The 19,780-nt window shown below is 40.1% G+C and overlaps 1 protein-coding gene across 1 annotated transcript; it reads right to left on the bottom strand.

The window, feature by feature from the left end:
* Window positions 1-7,708: 7,708 nt before the first annotated feature.
* On the bottom strand, window positions 7,709-8,086 carry LOC149002678 (uncharacterized). The gene has a single exon (XM_089138755.1). The coding sequence runs from the start codon at window positions 8,084-8,086 to the stop codon at window positions 7,709-7,711; it is 378 nt and encodes a 125-aa protein (XP_088994881.1).
* Window positions 8,087-19,780: the final 11,694 nt, after the last annotated feature.

Raw genomic sequence — 19,780 nt, 5'->3', positions numbered from 1 at the left:
TGGTGAACTTATCGTGGTCGTCCTACGAGCTACAATTGGCCAGGGAGGGGGAGTTCATGGGGGGGAGCAGCAGCATATGCATGGCCAACATGGGTATGGGTCATATGACTTTGGTTATAGTGACGATACTCGATCGTATGGCACATACGGCCATTTCGATCCGATGGACAGGTTGTCAGGAGTGATGGGGTCCATGACCTTGGAGGAGTCTATAAGCTCCACACCTGCTTATGGATGTGGTGTCCCTTCTGCTTATGGACACGATGATATGTCTTCTAGGATTTCGCACTACCATGGATATAATGATGGATCTTCCATGAGCTTGGGTTCGCAGGAAGGCCGCATGTATGGTGGTTGGGGTAATGATGTTTTGGGGTTATCAGAATCAGGATATCCCGCTTATGCCTCCATTTGCTCCCAATCCCAGTCATACTCGGAGGGATGATGATGATGACGACGACGGTGGTGGTGGTGGTGGTGGTGGTAGTGGTGGTGGAGGAGGAGTACAGGAGCGATATCATGTTCCATTATCAGAGGCACAGGATCCCCCCCAGAGATACACTGGAGAGACTCAGTACACACATGCCACCCAGGATGACGATCATGGTGGTGAACTTATCGTGGTCGTCCTACGAGCTACAATTGGCCAGGGAGGGGGAGTTCATGGGGGGGGAGCAGCAGCATATGCATGGCCAACATGGGTATGGGTCATATGACTTTGGTTATAGTGACGATACTCGATCGTATGGCACATACGGCCATTTCGATCCGATGGACAGGTTGTCAAGAGTGATGGGGTCCATGACCTTGGAGGAGTCTATAAGCTCCACACCTGCTTATGGATGTGGTGTCCCTTCTGCTTATGGACACGATGATATGTCTTCTAGGATTTCGCACTACCATGGATATAATGATGGATCTTCCATGAGCTTGGGTTCGCAGGAAGGCCGCATGTATGGTGGTTGGGGTAATGATGTTTTGGGGTTATCAGAATCAGGGATATCCCGCTTATGCCTCCATTTGGCTCACAGAGAACTGCTATATTGGAGGCAACATACCGATATCCTTTCGATGGTATGATGTCAATTGAAGAGCTCCGTTCATGTTACCCCCCTGAGGGGAGTAATTTTACAGTCATGGATGATGAAAATTACAGAGGCCTGGTTTCTTTGTATGTCAACAACCATCAACATGACATGTCTTGGAGTGACTTCAAGAAAATAATGGAGCATAAGTTTAATGTTGTAGCCTATAGGCCTTGTACCCAACTATCAATGGATATAGAGCAGGAGGACGTGGATCCAACAAGGCATAGTACATGGTATTGAGTAGTTGTATTTGTATTATTGTATACTTTTATTTTTTTTACTAGTATAATAGTTTTGTGCATATTTATGTTAGTTTAATTGTTTATAATAAGGTTGTAAAATTACAGTTTTACCGGTATATACAGTCGAGTATATGCCGATCAAGAACACCAATTTGGGTGAGTTTTTAGGCAAAACCAGCCATTCCATTGTGTTTATTGGCATCAAATTAGGCTACCCACCAAATTCCAGCTCATTTGGACCCAAAAAAATCACCGAAATTAGGGGGCGAAATCGGCCGAACCTGGTGGCGAAATATTGCCGAAATTTCAGCGATATTTCGCCATTTCGCCCGGTTCGCCAGGCATTTGCTGCTCGGCGAACCGGCCGAAACGAACAAAATATCGTTCCTTGGTTTCTAATTTGGGGCTCACGAGGGCAAGTATATCACCGGTCGCACAACCCATTTGTCAGTATGACTTGTGGGTGTTGGTGTCTGAGACACAAGTGATCTATGTAGTTGGGATACATAGCATAGAGATCAACATATGTATATCTGGGATACACATGTGTGTCTAGGACACACTGTGACATAGAGATTAACACTTTCCCTTGTGCAAGTGGGAGATGTTGGCATTTATTAAAAGGGAAAAATTGGAAACTCACTTTTGGGTGGTTACAAAATATTGGGTTATATTTGGGTAACTGCCGCATCACTTCAATAACAATTGCATTACGCATATGTGAGATTTCTGAAAGACGGCTCTCTCTCTCTCTCTCTCTCTCTCTCTCTCTCTCTCTCTCTCTCTCTCTCTCTCTCCCTCTCTCCAAGAAACGCAGAAAGGAGAAGGCTTTCGAGGATCTTCTTCTCCTTAGTCTTGGTCTCTACTTTCTTCCATGCACACGGCATTTGGTTAGAATCTATTCCCTTTCCGCGTGATTGTGGAAATTTACCGGTGACGATTTCGTGGAGAAACAAGGACATGAAGTCAAATTTACTTCCGCTGCAATAATTCTATATTGGGGTAAGCAAATCCAGTAAGGATTATTCTCCCTTCTATTTCTAGAATAGATATAGAGTAAACCAACAACTAATTTGGTCACTTGGGTCAACCAAGTAATCAATGACTGACAATGGAATTTGCATCTTCTTTCTTCATTACTTCCCCCACTTTGTTTCTTAGATTATTCATTCCAGGATCCCAACAAAGGATGACTTTTTAGCACTGTACTTTGTCTCCATCTAGAAAATTCTCAACTAGGATGTTGCTTTACATCTTTCTTGTGGTTCTCATCATGGTGGAGTTAAGTATATGACGTGGTCGAATTTTTTTCTGCAAATTTTCTCTTCATCCTAGATATAAGTGTTTTATGTGGAGGTTGTTGCATAATGGTCTACCTGTCTAAAGTAGATTATATAAATGGTCTTTGGACATTGATCCCCGGTGTCCTTTGTGTGGGGGTGCAACTGAGACATTATGGCACTTGTTTCTCAGTTTTTTTTTTCTCAGTTGCCCCCTTGCTAAACATATTCTTTTTGCAACACCTTTGGATATAAGAACTGAGTACTGTAGTGCCAACTCACTTGTGATTCTTTGTGTTTCTTGGTGTTCTCAACTTAGATGGCAGTCTCATGTTATGACCTGGTTTTTTTTATTCTAAGTATGTCATTTTGTTATATTTGGAAAACAAGAATTGGATTCGTCAAGAATGGAAAAGCTTAATTTCGACCCAGATAATGTTTTGGCTACTATTGTTTTTTGGCTGGGGGAGTTATCCATTAAACCTCACAATGTTATTGGGTCTACTTTGACTCATATGCTTTTGGTTAGGCCTCCTATTCAAATGCCCATTGTGTCCTTTCATGACTGGAATTTGGTTCTAAATAATACCTTAGTGGTTGCAGGTCTCCGAGTCTCTCCAGTGAACAACTAGAGGTGGTTTCTTTTTTATCCGTATAGGATGTTGAGTACAAATGCAAGTGGGCAAAGAGGGGTTTCAATCCTTACTTGAAGCCGTTATTGATGGTGTATGGTTTGCAGTTGAGGTAATATGTTGTCAGGTGCTACTGTAGGAGGTCTTGACGAATTGTGAGTAGTTGAATAGCCTTCTTCCTGTACCTACCAATTCTCATTGGCCTTACTACTTGGTCCTGATTTTGCTAGAGTTGGCACATAAACTTATTGCAGCCACTTTTTGTAATATTTTATTGCCCCATCTAGGTCATTGTTTGGAGCCTTGTATCCTCATAACAATACAATAGTTACCTTAGGGCATGTTTGGTTACATGAATCCAAAGATTTCACAAATGGGAAATTTATACCCGTTTGGTTGTGTGAATCCTTGGATTCATGAAGTCTAGAGATTCACCTTTTTACATTAAAAACGTGAATCTATAGATTTATGGGTATGAGGTGAAATCTAGAGATTTTAGCCCTACTATAAAAGCATGAAACATTTGAACCATGACTCCATAAATGTTTTTGTAGGATGAATCTATAGATTTCATTCCAAAGATCCAGGCTAACCAAACAGCTAATTTTATGAACCATGACACCATAGATATGAAATCTCAAGATTTTTAAAATCTCCAGACTCAAGTAACCAAACAGGCCCTTAGGTATTTGTTGTACTCCAAGAGTGTTGTATATGTTGTTATGGTAATGAAGTTTGTTTCTCCCCCACCCCCACCCAACAAAAAAACGAAAGAAAAGAAAGAAGAAAAAAAAGTCGACTAAAACTCTATTTCCCGTGTTTTTGTATTTTTTATATTTTTTATGAATTCTTGTGCTTGGAGATTCTTCTCGATAGAAATATTCTGATCCAAGGCCTTTTGGTTATCTAGTGTACATGGGATAATTAAATTACCATACATACTTTAGTCCCACGTTGGATGGAGCTAACAATAAATATCTATATAAATAGTAAGTGCTCCTAAGTGGGATGTGTGCTTGAAGAGAAGTAAGGACCCCCCCGCACACTCATTGAGCTGAGCCGAGCTATAGCCATGGTCCAAGGTGTGTGTGTAGTGCAATGCAAACCTGGGCTAAACCCTAGTCCGACCAAGCCATGGGATATATATAGTATTTAATTAATTAATTAATATATTATATGTCTACGATGTAGACCTACCTTGTAAGCCTATAGGTGCTATCGGAATTTACCTAAGGGGTATGTTTTAATTAACTCTCTTTTTTTTCTTTTTTTTTGGGGGCAGAGGATTTTTTTTCCAAAATTTACTAGTAATGAACTTTTTCTAGGTTTTATATAAAATTACATTATACCCACCAATTCTTATTGGAGATCCAAAATTTTCATGGTCCGATTAGGATTTTTATTTGCGGTAACTATTGTTGCCAACAGCCAACAGCTTAGATTACACCACGTAACCTAAATAAAATCAAACGGTCCACAATCGAATAGAGAGGGTTTACTTGTAAATACTACTTTTTATTTTCATATTCTAAGGGTTTAATACTTTGTTAATTCACAAACACAAACCCCTAAACTTACCCGAATCACAAATCCCTGGTGACAAACTGGCAGAGGAGTTTCCTAAGCTGACCAATGCTTTCTGCACAATGACACCACCATTATCACTCATCCCTTTCCTCTGTTTTTTCTCCCTCTTATGATGAATATGATGTTGATGAAAGAACAAACAGATAAGAGAAGAGGAGCAGAGCAGACGAGAAGGGGAAATGTCAAACCTGAGTCTATGAGTTCAGGTATGATCAGATTTAAGTTAGTTATGATTTAAAAAGAAATTGAAAGAAGGGAGAAGAAACGGGCATGTGGGTATCTGTAAATCAGAAAGGAAAATTCAGGAAAAAAAATTTCCATTGTAGTTGCTCTTGATGAGCCATTGACTTTGATTGGTCTTCTCTATTCCTTGTAGATTTATGTCTTATTGGAACATTGCGTCTTCCAACCAGAGTTGAGGTTTCAAACAACATGGGCTCCTCAGTGCTCGTTTCATCCTCGTCTCTGTTTCTCTCCGTCATTGCTCACCTCCGAGAATCAGAGTAAATGCAGCTTCAGCATGGTTTACGTTTACGATATACCGTCAATGTTCAACAAAGAGCTCTCCAAGGACTGTCAAGCTTTGGATCTTTGGAAGAACCATTGTGACACTCTCTCTGATGGCGGTTTCGAACGGAAAGCCACGGGGCTTGACGGGATCATGCAAAAAAAGTTTGATTCCTGCCTGGCACTGGACTAATCAATTCGCTTCTGCAATAATATTCCACAATCGTATTCTAGGGCATCCTTGTCGAACCTTAGACCCTAACTCGGTCTACAAAAAGAAATGGGATTTGAGATTCGGGTAAGTTGAGGGGTTTGTGTTTGTAAATTAACAAAGGATTAAACCCTTAGAATATAAAAATAAAAAGTAATATTTACTAGTAAACCCTCTCTATTTGATTGTGGACCGTCCGATTTTATTTAGATTACATGGCATAATCTAAGCCATTGGCTGCTAGTAGCAGTAACTGCTGCAAATAAAAATCCGAATTAAAGGGCCTTTTGTGAAATGAAACTTTTTTATTATTTTTTTATTTTTTTTGGAGGGTAATAGGACGAAGATTCTTTCTACTTTATAGATTGTGATCTTTTCTAATATTCTCGTCAACTTTTTTCTGTACTCCCAAAAGCTTAAAAGTAACGAAAAGATATGATAATAAAAAAGAAAAGATTCCTCGTTTGCTTCATATTTATTTTTTAAAATGATGATGGGTTACGGATATAAGAACACGAAAGAAATGTTAATTAATTCCATGTGGCATGTATCAACCATGTTCCCGGGAAATCAAATCATTCATTTTTAGTGCTAATATAATACTACGTAGTGGAAATTCATAAATTATAAAAACATGTGGTACTAAAGTAGAGTACAAATGAGTTTTGGTTACTCCGAAAAGGCTAAAGTTTCTTTCAGCAGGAAAAGAAAAAAGAAAAAAGAAAAAGTTAAAGTTTCTGGTGGACCATCTTGAAGATGTCACATACATATTGTCTGTCCATCTTTTTATGCTATTAGTTATTTTTGTTAAAAGATTAAGCGTTCAAACAAAAAGACAAGGGTTCAACCGTTCAACTCGCTAGTGGTACATATAATAGTTCTCTGTCTTTTTTCTTTTTTGTTTTATGTAGAAACTTCATTGTACCTAAAAAATAAGTTCTTTTAATTTTTTTTTTTTTTTTTAGATATGAGGTTCATCCCAGCAGCTTGTGCATACTACGATTACATCCTCAAGGAAGCTTGAAGGAGAAAGATGGCTCTTGACCTTGTGTGGAGACCATCAAACTCATATCTAATTGGCATTTATTGATTTTCATTGATGGCAACCTATCAATAATGACACCAATTAATTATTATATTAAAAACAACTAGTATAATCTAATACTATTTTTACAGTTGGGATGTTCCCCATTCCAACTGGTGAGGATTCTTTGATAAAGATACACTTCCAAGTAAGGTAGAAGGGTTATAAGGGTTTGATTCAGGTTAGGGTTGTTGAGAAGGAGGGTTTATAGAGCAGGGAGATGAACTGTAACTCTGTAAGTGCCAAATGTTGGGCTCTCATCAGTAGGTTGTTGGACGTTGTAGCAAGGGGAGGGTGGGGGGGGGGAAGGAGGCATCGCCTGATATGATGCACGGGCAGGATTTATGGGGCACAAAGAGATGGTTGTATGAGGATTTGGTTCCTAATTTAAAGGTTAGAGGGGTTTCTTTCGTAGTGAGGCATGTTGGATGGGCTCCAGGGAATAGGAGGGACATGCTATCAAAAGTTGACATCATCACCAGGGGATCGTCGAGTTAGGAGGCACGTTAGTCCCTAGGCCCGAGCTCTGAGATATTTTGACCTAGTGACTAGGGGGCTTATGATACGGATAAATCCTATTGAACTAGATGAACGAAGACCGACCAGGTTCATATTAGTTCGAATAAATCCTGGTTAGGTCATTAATGAACCAAGCTTAACTTGGGCAGAAAATCCTAGTGGGGTTTGGCTAACTCCCTACATCTCTAGAAGAAATTTATAGTCAAATACAGAATGTCCACTAACTAGAACTCTAGCAAACTAGGGAATCAACAAGGAGTCATGCTCGGAGTCTACAACCTCAGCATGGGCAACACTCATATTTGTTCAACTACACGTTTGTCAATGCCAAACATATCATCTACCAACCAGGCAAAGATGTCTAAGTTTTCTTTAAGAAACTGGGGTAATCCAGACTAGAAATCTGCATCTTGTTCAGCTCCAATTATTGTTCCTCATTCTTGTTGTTTTTAACTTCCTTGAATCCTTTCTTGTTTCTTGATCTTGATCATTTCTTATTTCCACTGCCATGGTTGAGCTACTTGTTTTTTCTTCTTTCTTCATGTAATTTACATAACACTACCTGCTTGATTTTAGGTCGGCACTAAGTTCTCCGATTCCATTTGTGGTCAGGAACTCCATCTTCATATGTAACATTGATACTACAGCTTCTAGGGCACAGAGGGTTGGTTGACCTAAGCTGACATTGTAAGCTAACAGGTCCCTAACAACCATGAAGGTTGATTGGACGACCTTGTCTCGTGGGTGTTCATTGACCTCTACGTCTAGCCTGATTGTTCCCTTTGCTTGAGTTGAGGATCTTGTGAAACCATATAGCTGAGCACCACATGGGATGAGCATCTTCTTGTCTAACTTAAGCTTTTTGAAAGCTTCCAAGGAGAGTATATCTGCTGAAGAACTAGAATCGACCAGAAGCATTCTTGATCTAGTGCGCATGATGGCTCTTTGATCAATTTCCCACAGACGACACCAATTGTTGCTCCAAAAACCTATTCGGTAGCGCAAGTAAACAACCTGCAAAAAACGTGCTTGACCAGGTTGGTCGAGGAACGACTCCGATGATCAAGTCAATGAAAGCACACAGGTTTAGAAGGATAAAACAACTTGTTGAGCTCACAATGCTAGGGAGATTGACTCAAGAATACATACCTGATAATGATGATGATGATGTGAGTATTTATAGCTTAGGAGGTTACCTTGGTTATATCTTGAACTCTATAAGGGTCCTTTACTTTGAAGAATAGGGGGACTCAATATTTCGAGCACCCTCACTAGAGTGGTCTAGGGTATCACTCTACTCGCTCACTCTATCAACAACATCAGAGGTTTCAATATGTCTTGAAAACCTAGGAGAGGCCACTAATTTCACCCCCCCCCCCCCCCATGTCTCTATCTATTAAAGACATTTGAAAGGGCAAGAGGGTTTTCGAAGAAAATGAAGAACACCAAGCACAAAAAAAAAAAGACAAACAGAAACAACATCCAAGTCCATCACGAAATGTATTTCAAAAGGACAGATACAAAAAATATATATATGGAGAGAAGGGAGAACTCACTACTTTCTTCGTGGAATGGAGAGGAGATGCTTGAAGATAAGGCAAAGTTAGGAATCGTCACTGCTTCACAGTTCTCGCACACAAGAAGAAGGAATGACAGCATTTATATCAACTATTCAGATTCTAATCCAAGGGATTAGAAACGAAGTAATCTAATGGTTCAAGTAATGCCTTTAGAAATTCTAAGTAGATCCTCATCTAATGGCAGCAACAAAAGTACCATATGACAGCTCAGGAATCACGATGGTTGGACTTCAACAAGATACTGAATCCATGGCCCATAAACCTTCCATCTGAACAGGGGAGATGCAAGGCCTTTTTAAGATTTTAATGGCCTTATGTCACCTCAAGAAGCGTGACCATGTGGCAGTGAGTAAAAGGCTTGAAGAACGTGCACAGACTTTTCTTCTACGCAACGATCATTCATAATTAATGCTAGAGCAGATGTTGTTTCGAGCATTTATTGAGCCACGTCAAAGCCAAGACCTTACTTGATTAAATAAAAGTTGTTCGAAAGAAAAGTTAGTCCCTAAGCCTGAGCTCAGAGATATTTCAACCTAGTGACTAGGGGGCATGTGATACAAATAAATCCTATTGAATCAGATGAACGAAGACCGACCAAGTTCATAATAGTTCGAATAAATCTTGGTTAGGTCGTTAATGAACCTGGGCTTAACCGAGGCAAAAAAACCACTGAGGTTCAGCTAACTCCCTAAATCTCTGGAAGAAATTCATAGTCAAATACGGAATGTCCAGTAACTAGAACTCTCATAGACTAGGGAATCAGCAAGGACTCCTTCTCGAACTCTACAACCTCAACAGTGGCAACACTTGTGTTGGGTAAGATTCTTCGAAGTAAAGGATCCTTGTAGAGTTCAAGTCGAACTCCATCGTGATATAACCGAGGTAACCTCCTAATCTATAAATACTCACATCATCATCATTATCAGGTATGCATTTTTGAGTCACTCTCTCTTGCATTTCTTAACAAGTTGTTTTATTCTTCTAAATCTATGCGCTTTCATTGACTTGATCGTCGGAGACGTTCCTTGACCAACCCGGTCGAACACATTTTTTTGTAGGTTGTTCACTTGTGTTGCCAAACAGGTTTTGTAGCAACATATACTATTAAGTCTATAACAACCCCCCGTATTTCTAACCCGGGATCTGTATTTGCAGTCCGAGAACCCGAAGGTCTAGCCGGGTAAATTTGTGAAATATCCGGATAGAAGTCCATGATCCATACCCTGAAGCCATGGATCTGGATTCTCTTGATGAAGAGCCTGCCTTGCGTGGTAGTTGGACTTCTGTAAGGCAAGTGATGTCTAGAGATGTCCGGAGTGAAGATAAGACCTCCCCCATATGTCCATTAGGGTTAGGTTGTACTTGGACATCAACCCCCTGAATAAAACACCCTTTGTTACATCCCCCCAACCGGTACCCTAACTAGCATACCCGGGAGTGTGATCCACAACCCCGAAGATCAAGTATTGAGGAAATCATCCTCCCACATATACAATAACATAATCATAAACACGAAATAATCATGGTTTAAATATTATAAACAAAAGATTTAAAGTCAAGAAATGAATAATCAATATAATCAGAGTGCGGAAATGATACCAGATGTAATCACATCAAAAGAAGTAGAGTGAGGCGGAAACTCACTCCACAGATACAGCGGACAGATACAGCGGACAGATACAGCGGAAAGTAGTATGTAAGTCTAAAAAGAATTACAACCAAAACAAAAGAGAATAAGAAAGTCAAACTAAACTTAAGAGTCTTCTATCCTATAGATGACATCTTCAAAATAGTGGACTTCGTCAGTCCAACGAGATGCTCCAACTTTACATTGCCTCTAATCGTAGTACGCAATGTGATCGCCTGAGGGATCATCAGAGTAATCTTGATTGTCGCCAACACCTTGCGTGTAGTACGCTTCATTGGCTTGCACTTCATCATACTGTCCTTTATAGTAGTCAGTACCTGTAGAATAGTCTAACAAAACATTGTACAAAAAAAAGGAATGAGTTTCGAAAGAAACTCAATAAGGCAAGTTAACTCATAACAGCATAAATAACATAAAGCAAATCATAACAAGATGCAATGCAAGATGAAACAGATAATGTATGTATGCCTCTAAACTCTATGTATGCCGGTCTCTATTGGCAGACATGCTTTAAGTTTTAACACCATACTTCTTTGGGTAGGTCACTCACTCTGCTCCGGTTGGTAGTGGGTCCTTCATCCCTCGAGACAATCCATGGCTGGGGGTTAAGTCACCGCTCTCTCACATCACCATTGGTCTAAGTACTGGCGCATGTCAGGGTAAAGCCTAGCCCAATGCAAGTCATCTACTCAGTTACATCAACTTAGGTCCAGATACTTCCATTCCTCGCCCTGGGTGATCCTTTCCAGTATCCTTTCCACTAGAGTCCTAATAGTCCCGGACTACGGACTCATCAACCCTATTGGTTATCCACATATGGTAAACGGGAAGCTTTCATGTCCTCTCACGGGTTGGTTACCGGTCTTAAGCGCCCATGAGCCCAAGTCCAGCCATATGCAACCCTCCAATAAATGGCCCCCACAATATGATTCCCGTCCTCTCACAGGTTGGTTACCGGTCTTGAGCGCCCGTGAATCACACTACTACCACGGGTCGTTCGGTCTCAAAACCCTTCTGATTCGGGTCTAATATAACGGGGACATCCTAGCCAAACACTGCTAGACAGCCCTAGGTATGACAAGCAATGATTCGGGAAAGTGTCGATGGGCATCTTCGGAGAACATCCCATACTATTCCCTCCGATGTCCAAGGACAGAAGCGTCAAAAGGACACCTCCCAATCCCAAACCATACTTAATCAAACACATTCTCAGATCAGTCATGACATACACAACCAACAATTCATCATATAAAAGAGAATGTAAAAGCATAGTCCGACCAAGCAGTAATAAACATCTCATATACTTGAATAATGAAAAAGAATACATAAACAAGTGCTACTGTACTTACAGTAGTACATCAGAAGTATAGAGTACAAGAACAGTAACCAAACTCATAGTTTCATAAAGTAGAAACCAGAGAGTATGCGATCTATGTTATTATGAAATAGCTGTCCTTACCTTGATTATCACCGAAGATAATCCAAAGATCAAAGAGAGCAACTCCAAACTTAGCAAATAAACTCCTAACAATCATAGATATAACATTAGGAAAGATGCCTAAAAGATTAGAGAGAAAATGAATCAAATTGGGCGAAAAACGAAGCTACTGACATCATTGGTCGAGTGCTTGATAGACTGGCCTAGTCGACCAAGCAAGTCAGTACAGAAAAGTGAAAACTGTTTTGGTCATAACTTCTTCGTTTGAAGTTGGATTGATCCGAAATTTGAAGGGGAACTTCCTAGGATGTATTAGAATCATATGGGAAAAGATAAAAACATCAAATCAAGGTCAAACTATGGGTTCTTGATTTGACCCAAGAAACTAGGGTTTCAACCTTTATGGCTCTCTTGAAAAGGTTATGATCACAGAATGAGAGGGAATGATTGCTATCAAGAAAATAATAAGAAATCATAGAATAATCAAGTTTAGATTAACATAAATATTGCCCATGAGGTTTCCCTTGCATGGGAGGTTACCAAAGGTTTCCAGAAAGATCATACAAGGTCAGGGTTTTCAAGAGATTAATCGGCTAGGGTTAAGATCATGACGATGATCATAGATCTCAAAGAATAGAATGAGATCATGGAATAGATGGTTGCAAGGATGCAGCATCTTCTTCCTGATCTCAATCAAGAACAAGATCTAAGAAAAGAAATTCATAATGTCAAAGTGTTTACTAACCTTGAATTGTCAGAACAGAGATGAGAGGCTTCAGATCTACAGAGGAGTCTTCGAAATCACCAGAGAGAGTTTCGGAGAGGTCTTCTCACGTTCAAAAAGTGTTTAGGAGGCAGCCATAGCAAAGAAACACGAAGTAGGGTTTAAATATAAGTGAAAAACCCTAAAATACATTTTCTCGGATTTGGCAATCCTTTGGTTGAGTGCTTGGTCAAGTGGTCCAGTCGACCAATCAGTCGACCAAGGCAGACAGTAAGGTTCAAATAGGGAATTGAAGGATCAAATGGGCTCTAAACCTTATGGTCTTTTGCACACATATCAAGTGACATATCTAGTGTGTAGAAATACCTTCAAACCAAGTCAGATAATACTCCAAGTCCTTCAACTACTCTCATCTTCAGACAGGTGCAGCTTCCTTTCCAAATCTGCATAGACTTCCAAGTATGGAACTCCATCATCAACATCCATGGGTTCAGAGTCAAACACCATGTCTTCTACTAAGATGGCCCATAGTTGGCTTCTTCCTTTACTCCGGGTCTTCGGACCTAAAAACAACTAGGTTACCAGGTCAAGGTCAGGGTTTCACACCCTTGTATAGCAATATACTTGGGGGCAGTTGCTAGTGGCAGTTGATTAGACCAAGCGACAGCCTGGTCCTGGTTGCGGGGTTTTGCCCTATTTTTCCCCCAAACTCCTATAAATAGTAACCTTCGCCTATTTTAAGAATATTATATTCAGGATTACTATTTTTGGAGGTTAGACGGCTGTGGAGACGTGCTGGAAGGTGATCTGAAGTGCTGTTAGTGTTCTAGAAGGTTCTACTGTCCTTCATAGCTGATCTAGTTGAGGTAAGTGATTCCTTGTTCACTCATACTTCACTTTAAGCTATGATAAAAGTATATTAGTGTTCCCCTTTGGTTGTTCTTGATCCTTCTATTGCATTGTCTACCTTTTTGATGATCTTGGTGAGATCAAATCCGAAAAGGAAACCCTGCTTTCGTGAAAAGGGCTGATCTAATCAAGAGGGAGGATTCTGGATAACCAAATTGATGTAATTGGTTAGGTTTAGTATCACCCGTGGTTATGGGAGTGATAGATTTGAAATTCGGACTATGATCATTCAAAATTTGGATTGAAATCGGATGATCAAAAGCCTGAGTTTATAATTGAAACTCTCTGTTTTTGGGGCAGTCACTAGTGGCGGTCGCGCAACCTAAGCGACTGGCCCAAGTGACCGGCTTGTTTCCAGTGACCAGCTTGTTTCCAGTGACCAAATGACTTTTGGTTTTGATCTGATTTGATTCATTCGACTTATACCTTATTGTAACCTTGTATATAGGTGTTCTCTATTTCAAATAGAAGTCTTATAATTGTTCCTGGTTTGCAAGTTCGAGGAATTCTACATAATTACAACTAAGGACATACAATCCTATCTTTATGAAATGACTTAAACATGCTAGTCCAGTGTTTGTTATTACTGTTCTTTCATTTCATATGCTGCTGTAACCTTGTTTAGCATGCTGATCTTATTATATGCTTGTTGTTTGTCTTGTCTTTACTTATACTTTGTCAATCATGAATGTGATATGCTGATGTTGGTTGGTTTGTGGTTCTGATGAAAGGGGTATTCCATTGGGATATCCTAGCTTGGGATATCAAAGGGTTGTGGTATGGGACACATGCCTGCTGGTGTCCCTAGCACTATCATAACTACTAGATGACATACCTAGGTAGAGTCTAGAGTTGCATGGCTAGGTACCCCACATGTTACTACCTTTTCGGTAGGGGAATAGAAGTCGGATGACCCGTGATGACAGTGATGTGACGATGGTCCACTTTTGGTCATATAAATGGTAGGGTTGCATATGTTAAGGTTGGGCTCATGGACGTCCAAGGAATGGACCGGGTGTCGTGAGGAGTCATGAGAGCATTCCGCCCCAACAATATGTGGATGACCATAGGATTATGGAATGAAGTACAATAGCGGTAGCCAGTCCGCGAGGGTTCTCATTCCTAGGTTGCGAAGGATACTGAACCGAGTTGGTTGGTGCCATAGGAGATGTATCTGGACTTCATGTAGTATGTTACCATTATGACTTGCATTGGATTAGAAACCCCGACATGCGCCAGTACTCATGCCAATGGTCGTGGTGAGAGAGTGTTGACTTAACCCTAGCCATGGTTTGAGAGCCAAGTGTGGACTTTCCATTTTACCCAAGATCCCTACAGAGGTAACAAGTCCTTGCCGGATCAAAGTGACTAGACCTACCCAAAGGAGGGTTGGTGTATATCTTAAAGCATGTCAACTGTTAGAGACTTGCATGGTTAGATCTTAGCGGTATTCATACTTTGCATTCATACATATCATATATGCATTTCTGATTGGTTTGACATATGGATGGAAATCATTGTTTGTTCTAACTGAGTTCTCCAGAACTCATTCCTTTATTTGTCTATGTTTTATTAGCTTGTATAGATGGAGGATATACGCTGGAAGATGGATTGGTTTCCCATGAAGGAACCTTCCCGTATGAAGAAGATGTGGCACCGACAATGGGAAATGGAGATAGCCTGTGTGGGAGCTCCTGCGAGTGCATGAAATGCGCTTATAGCACCCATTGATGGGCGGAGGAGACAGGTTGCCAGACAGTTTGCTCACCGAATGGAGAAGAACTGGAGGACCCCATTTCTAGAAATTCATGAAAAACATTATCTAGCTTTAGAGAAAGAAACTGGAAAGGAAATCATATAACTCTTTTTGATTGCTTCCGCTGAACTCATTTTCATTTTTTATTCTTTCCTTGATTATTTTATTGGAGTATTTGGACTCCTGTAATCCTTTTATTTAATTACTAAACTTATTCTTGCTCATAATTGTCTTTACATGCATTTATTATTATTGATAGACTAAAACCGTGGATCCTGTGACGGATCACTCCCAAGGGTTGTCGGGCCGGTAACAGAGACCGGTGGGTGGGGTGTGACAAAGTCATTTATACTTTTAAGATCATTATGGACGAATTCTAATTTGACGACTATCAATAACATGCTAGCTACAATCTAGGAGTTCCACATTTCTTTTGCTTGAACTAGTAGCTTTATTATATATGGGGAAGGGAATAACTTCATCTATATGAGGCCTCCCCTTAACTCAAAGAGGTTCAAACTCTTAATTTCATACAATGAGGTATTGATCTTAGACGTGTAAATGGATAGTTGAAATCCGCCTCCGAATTCGCATTCCTATTTGTTTTAGGGTACTCGAATCTGGAATTTTTCTTACCGAAAAGTATTCATATCTGTTCAGTAAGCAACCAAATTCTGATTTGGATAATTGCTTATTGGATTGGATAATATATGGATACAAATGTATCCAGTTATAATAAATTATTAAGCCTTTTTTTTTTCTCTTGAAAGGGTTGATAATTGGATTTGGAATCAGTAATCGATAACTGAAAAATTGAAAATTGGAAATCAGAAATAAAGAAAATTAGAAAGAAAAAAAAATGAGGGATAGGAAGAGTAGAGATCTTGACCATGTTAGATGTATTAAAAATGGAGATGGTAAAGTATTAGTTTGTGAGGAGGATATTAAGAAAAGATGGGAAACCTATTTCTCTAGTTTACTAAATGAGCATTCTTCAAGCACTTATGTTTCGGACGATTACACTTTTCACCAAGGCACCAAGGTCCGAACTTATATACGTAGAATTTCGATGTCCGAAGTAAAAGAAGCTTTAAGGAGGATGAAACTCGGCAAGACACAAGGTCCTGATGAAATCCCAATTGAAGTATGGAAGAGCTTAGGAACCCATGGACTAGTTTGGTTGACTAAGTTGTTTAATAAGATTATGAGCACAAGGAAAATGCCAGATGATTGGAGGAGAAGTGTTGTGGTTCCAATTTACAAAAATAAAGGAGATATTCAAAGTTGTAATAACTATAGGGGCATTAAATTGATGAGCCATACGATGAAATTATGGGAGAGAATAATTGAAACCCGTTTGAGACACTTAACTACAGTTACGGAGAACCAATTTGGGTTTATGCCAGGAAGATCTACAACGGAGGCTATTTACTTAATTAGGAGACTTATGGAAAGGTATAGAGAATGTAGGAAAGATCTTCATATGGTATTTATTGACCTAGAAAAAGCTTATGATAGAGTCCCTAGAGCGTTAATTTGGCAAGTACTAGAGAAAAGAAGTGTTGCAAGTAAATATATAGATATAGTTAAGGATATGTATGATGGTTCGGTGACTAGTGTTAGAACAGTGGGGGGACAAAATAATGAATTCCCGATAACAGTTGGGCTACATCAAGGGTCAACTTTAAGCCCATATCTATTTGCACTGGTAATGGATGAATTAACCAAAGACATTCAAGATGAGGTCCCCTGGTGTATGCTTTTTGCGGATGATATTGTGTTGATTGATGAGACCCAAGTGGGGATTAATACCAAATTAGAATCATGGAGATTAGCTTTGGAATCAAAAGGCTTTAAACTTAGTAGATCGAAGACAGAATATTTAGTTTGTAACTTTAGTCATGATCGGCCAGATGATGAGGTGGTGATACTTGACGATAAAGAGATTTCTCAGAGTGATTGTTTTAGGTACCTAGGTTCAATCATAAGTAAAAGAGGTGATTTGGAAGATGAGGTTTCCCAAAGAATTAAAATAGGGTGGATGAAGTGGAGAGGTGCGTCCCGGGTCTTATGTGATCGGTGTATTCCATTAAAGCTTAAAGGAAAATTTTATAGGACCGTTGTTCGACCAGTTATGATGTACGGTGCGAGTGTTGTGTTGGGCTGTTAAAAAGAATCATATAGATAAACTCAGTGTAGCAGAAATGAGGATGCTAAGATGGATGAGTGGCAAAACTAGGATGGATAAGATAAGAAACGATCATATTAGAGTTGGGCTGGGAGCATGGTACATTATGTCGCCGATTTATCGCCAAAATGTCGCGATAAATCGGAATGTCGCTGCAGGGCGATACGACATTGGACTTCCACACGACATCGACCGAAAGTCTTCGGAAAGTGGTCGAAAAATCGCCGGAAAATCGTGAACGGCGAAATATCGACCGAAATCAAACTGGCGTTGCCGCTCTTCACCTTCTCCGACTCAGACGACGGAAAAACTTCACTGCTCTCTCCCTCTAATCAGGTGACGGAAGGCAAGCTAATCTCTGCAATTCACCGGAGATGTCGCTGCAAACAGAAAACTCAGTGAAAACTTGAGAGAGTTCGAGAAGATTGGATTCAGGAACAGAGGACTTCTCTGGCTTGTTCGTCTCTAAAGCGAGCTCTCTCAGTCTAAAATCGATCACAGATTCCGACAAATTCTCAGAAACTTCTCCATAGTTACCGTCGGTGGCAGAAACAAATGAGTTACAAGAATCATCTTGGAAGAAATTGGAACAAATCGTTCGCATGGAACGGCCAGGAGTTCTCTGAACCCTAGAACCATGGAGAGAAGATATGGCAGTGGAGGAGTAACGATTCTGTGCTGTTGAGAGAAATCGATTGGAGTGAGAATCTCCCGCAGTGGGCTAGCAGCAACATTCCAGCGATTTTGTGGAGTTCCTGCCACCGCCAATCTCTCTTGCTGCAAAAATCCGTAGCCCATCTCCAACGATCTCTCCAAAAACCCATCTCTAGCGATCTCAATCTCTGCAAAAGCCGTTGCAAAAACCCATCTCCGATGATCTCTCTCTCTGCATAACCCGCTGCAAAAACCCTCTCTCTCGTTGCAAAAACATGTGAGCTCTCTCTCTCTCTCTTCTCTCTCTGCTTTCTGGCAATTTTGGTTTCCCTAATTCACAGATGTGTGCCCTGCAAGGTTGCAACAACATGCTCTGTCTCTCTGTAGTGGTGAGCTGAACTCCATCAAGAATCAAGATTAATTTCAGTAGATCTTGCAGCTAGCCATCCTGAATCCAGCACCGTCTTCCCGATCGCCCCCATTCTCTAAACCCTAAACCAGGTAGTAGAGGAGTCAAGGATGAGTGGATGACTACAAATTTACCCTGGCCTGAGTCGCTGGTGATCCAAAAATCGTTCGATATTTCGACGATTATTGCCGTGTCGGTGGTGTCGCCAGCCACCGACACGGCGACTTCAGTCGACGTATCGAACTTTGGCTGGGAGTTGCTCCCATAAGTGATAAGCTTAGAGAAAGTCGTTTGAGGTGGCACGGCCACGTTCAACGGAGACCTATAAATGCTCCTGTACGGAGAAGTGATATAATCCATATTGAAGGAACTAGAAGAGCTAGGGGTAGACCTAAGATAACATTAGGAGAAGTGGTGAGAAAGGATATGTATAGCTTAGGCCTTGTATCAAGCATGGCCTCGAATAGAACTGATTGGAGGGCAAGAATCCATGTAGCCGACCCCATTTAGTTGGGACAAGGCTTATTGTTGTTGTTGTTGTAGAAAAAAAAAATCACAATTAACAATCAATAAATAATCAGACAGTTTATTGTTGGATATCTGATAAACTTCCGAATTCGATTCCAGATATCTTTTGTAAATTTCCGTTGGATATCCAATCGGATTCAAATAGCGTTTTTCTTATTGAATTCAGATTCGGATAGTGGTGCATTTGAATCCGATCCATTTGCAGGTCTGTTTGATCTTTGTAAACTAAATTGACCTATTGGGATTAATCTAGGATATGCTTTTCTTCAAGGTTTAAAGTGTCGTTATTGAGTATCGTATCAGTAAGGTGATTTTAAGAGATGTATCGTCTTGTATTGAGTATTGTATCGTTTTGATTAATATATTTTAGTATAATTCAATAGAGAGACGTATTGAAATGTATCGTGTCGATTATGTCAAATATAGATACGTGTCGGTTAGTATCGTATAGTATCATGGGATACTTTAAACCTTACTTTTCTTCTCATAATTAAATACATAAGTTCCACCCTTAATGATGAGAATCTATTCTCTCCAACAATCGTTATTATTATTATTATTTCATTTTTTCTTTGGAGTATGAGCAACAATCATTTGTTTACGACCAAAGGTTCTTAAGTTCAAGATTGACGGCTTAGCAGCCTGGCATCGAAATGGACCCACCTACCCACCCCCGCCCCCCCTCGTCAAAAAAAAAAAAAAAGCCATGTGCATAATTAGAAATTTAGATAAGCATATTTACGACATTTTTGTAAACTCGACGATGTTGCAGCCTGCAGGTGCATCGATGCACCCT

This window comes from Hakea prostrata, chromosome 10 (assembly GCF_041222555.1).
Source record: "Hakea prostrata isolate BN-2017 chromosome 10, UWA_Hpros_2, whole genome shotgun sequence".
In the NCBI taxonomy this organism is placed as follows: Eukaryota; Viridiplantae; Streptophyta; class Magnoliopsida; order Proteales; family Proteaceae; genus Hakea; species Hakea prostrata.
Note: the sequence above shows the minus strand (reverse complement) of the source record. Positions and strands in the feature narration are given on the sequence as shown.

Excerpts from the sequence above, each read along its gene's own strand:
- LOC149002678 (XM_089138755.1), bottom strand. The coding sequence starts at position 8,086 with ATGCGCACTAGATCAAGAATGCTTCTGGTCGATTCTAGTTCTTCAGCA.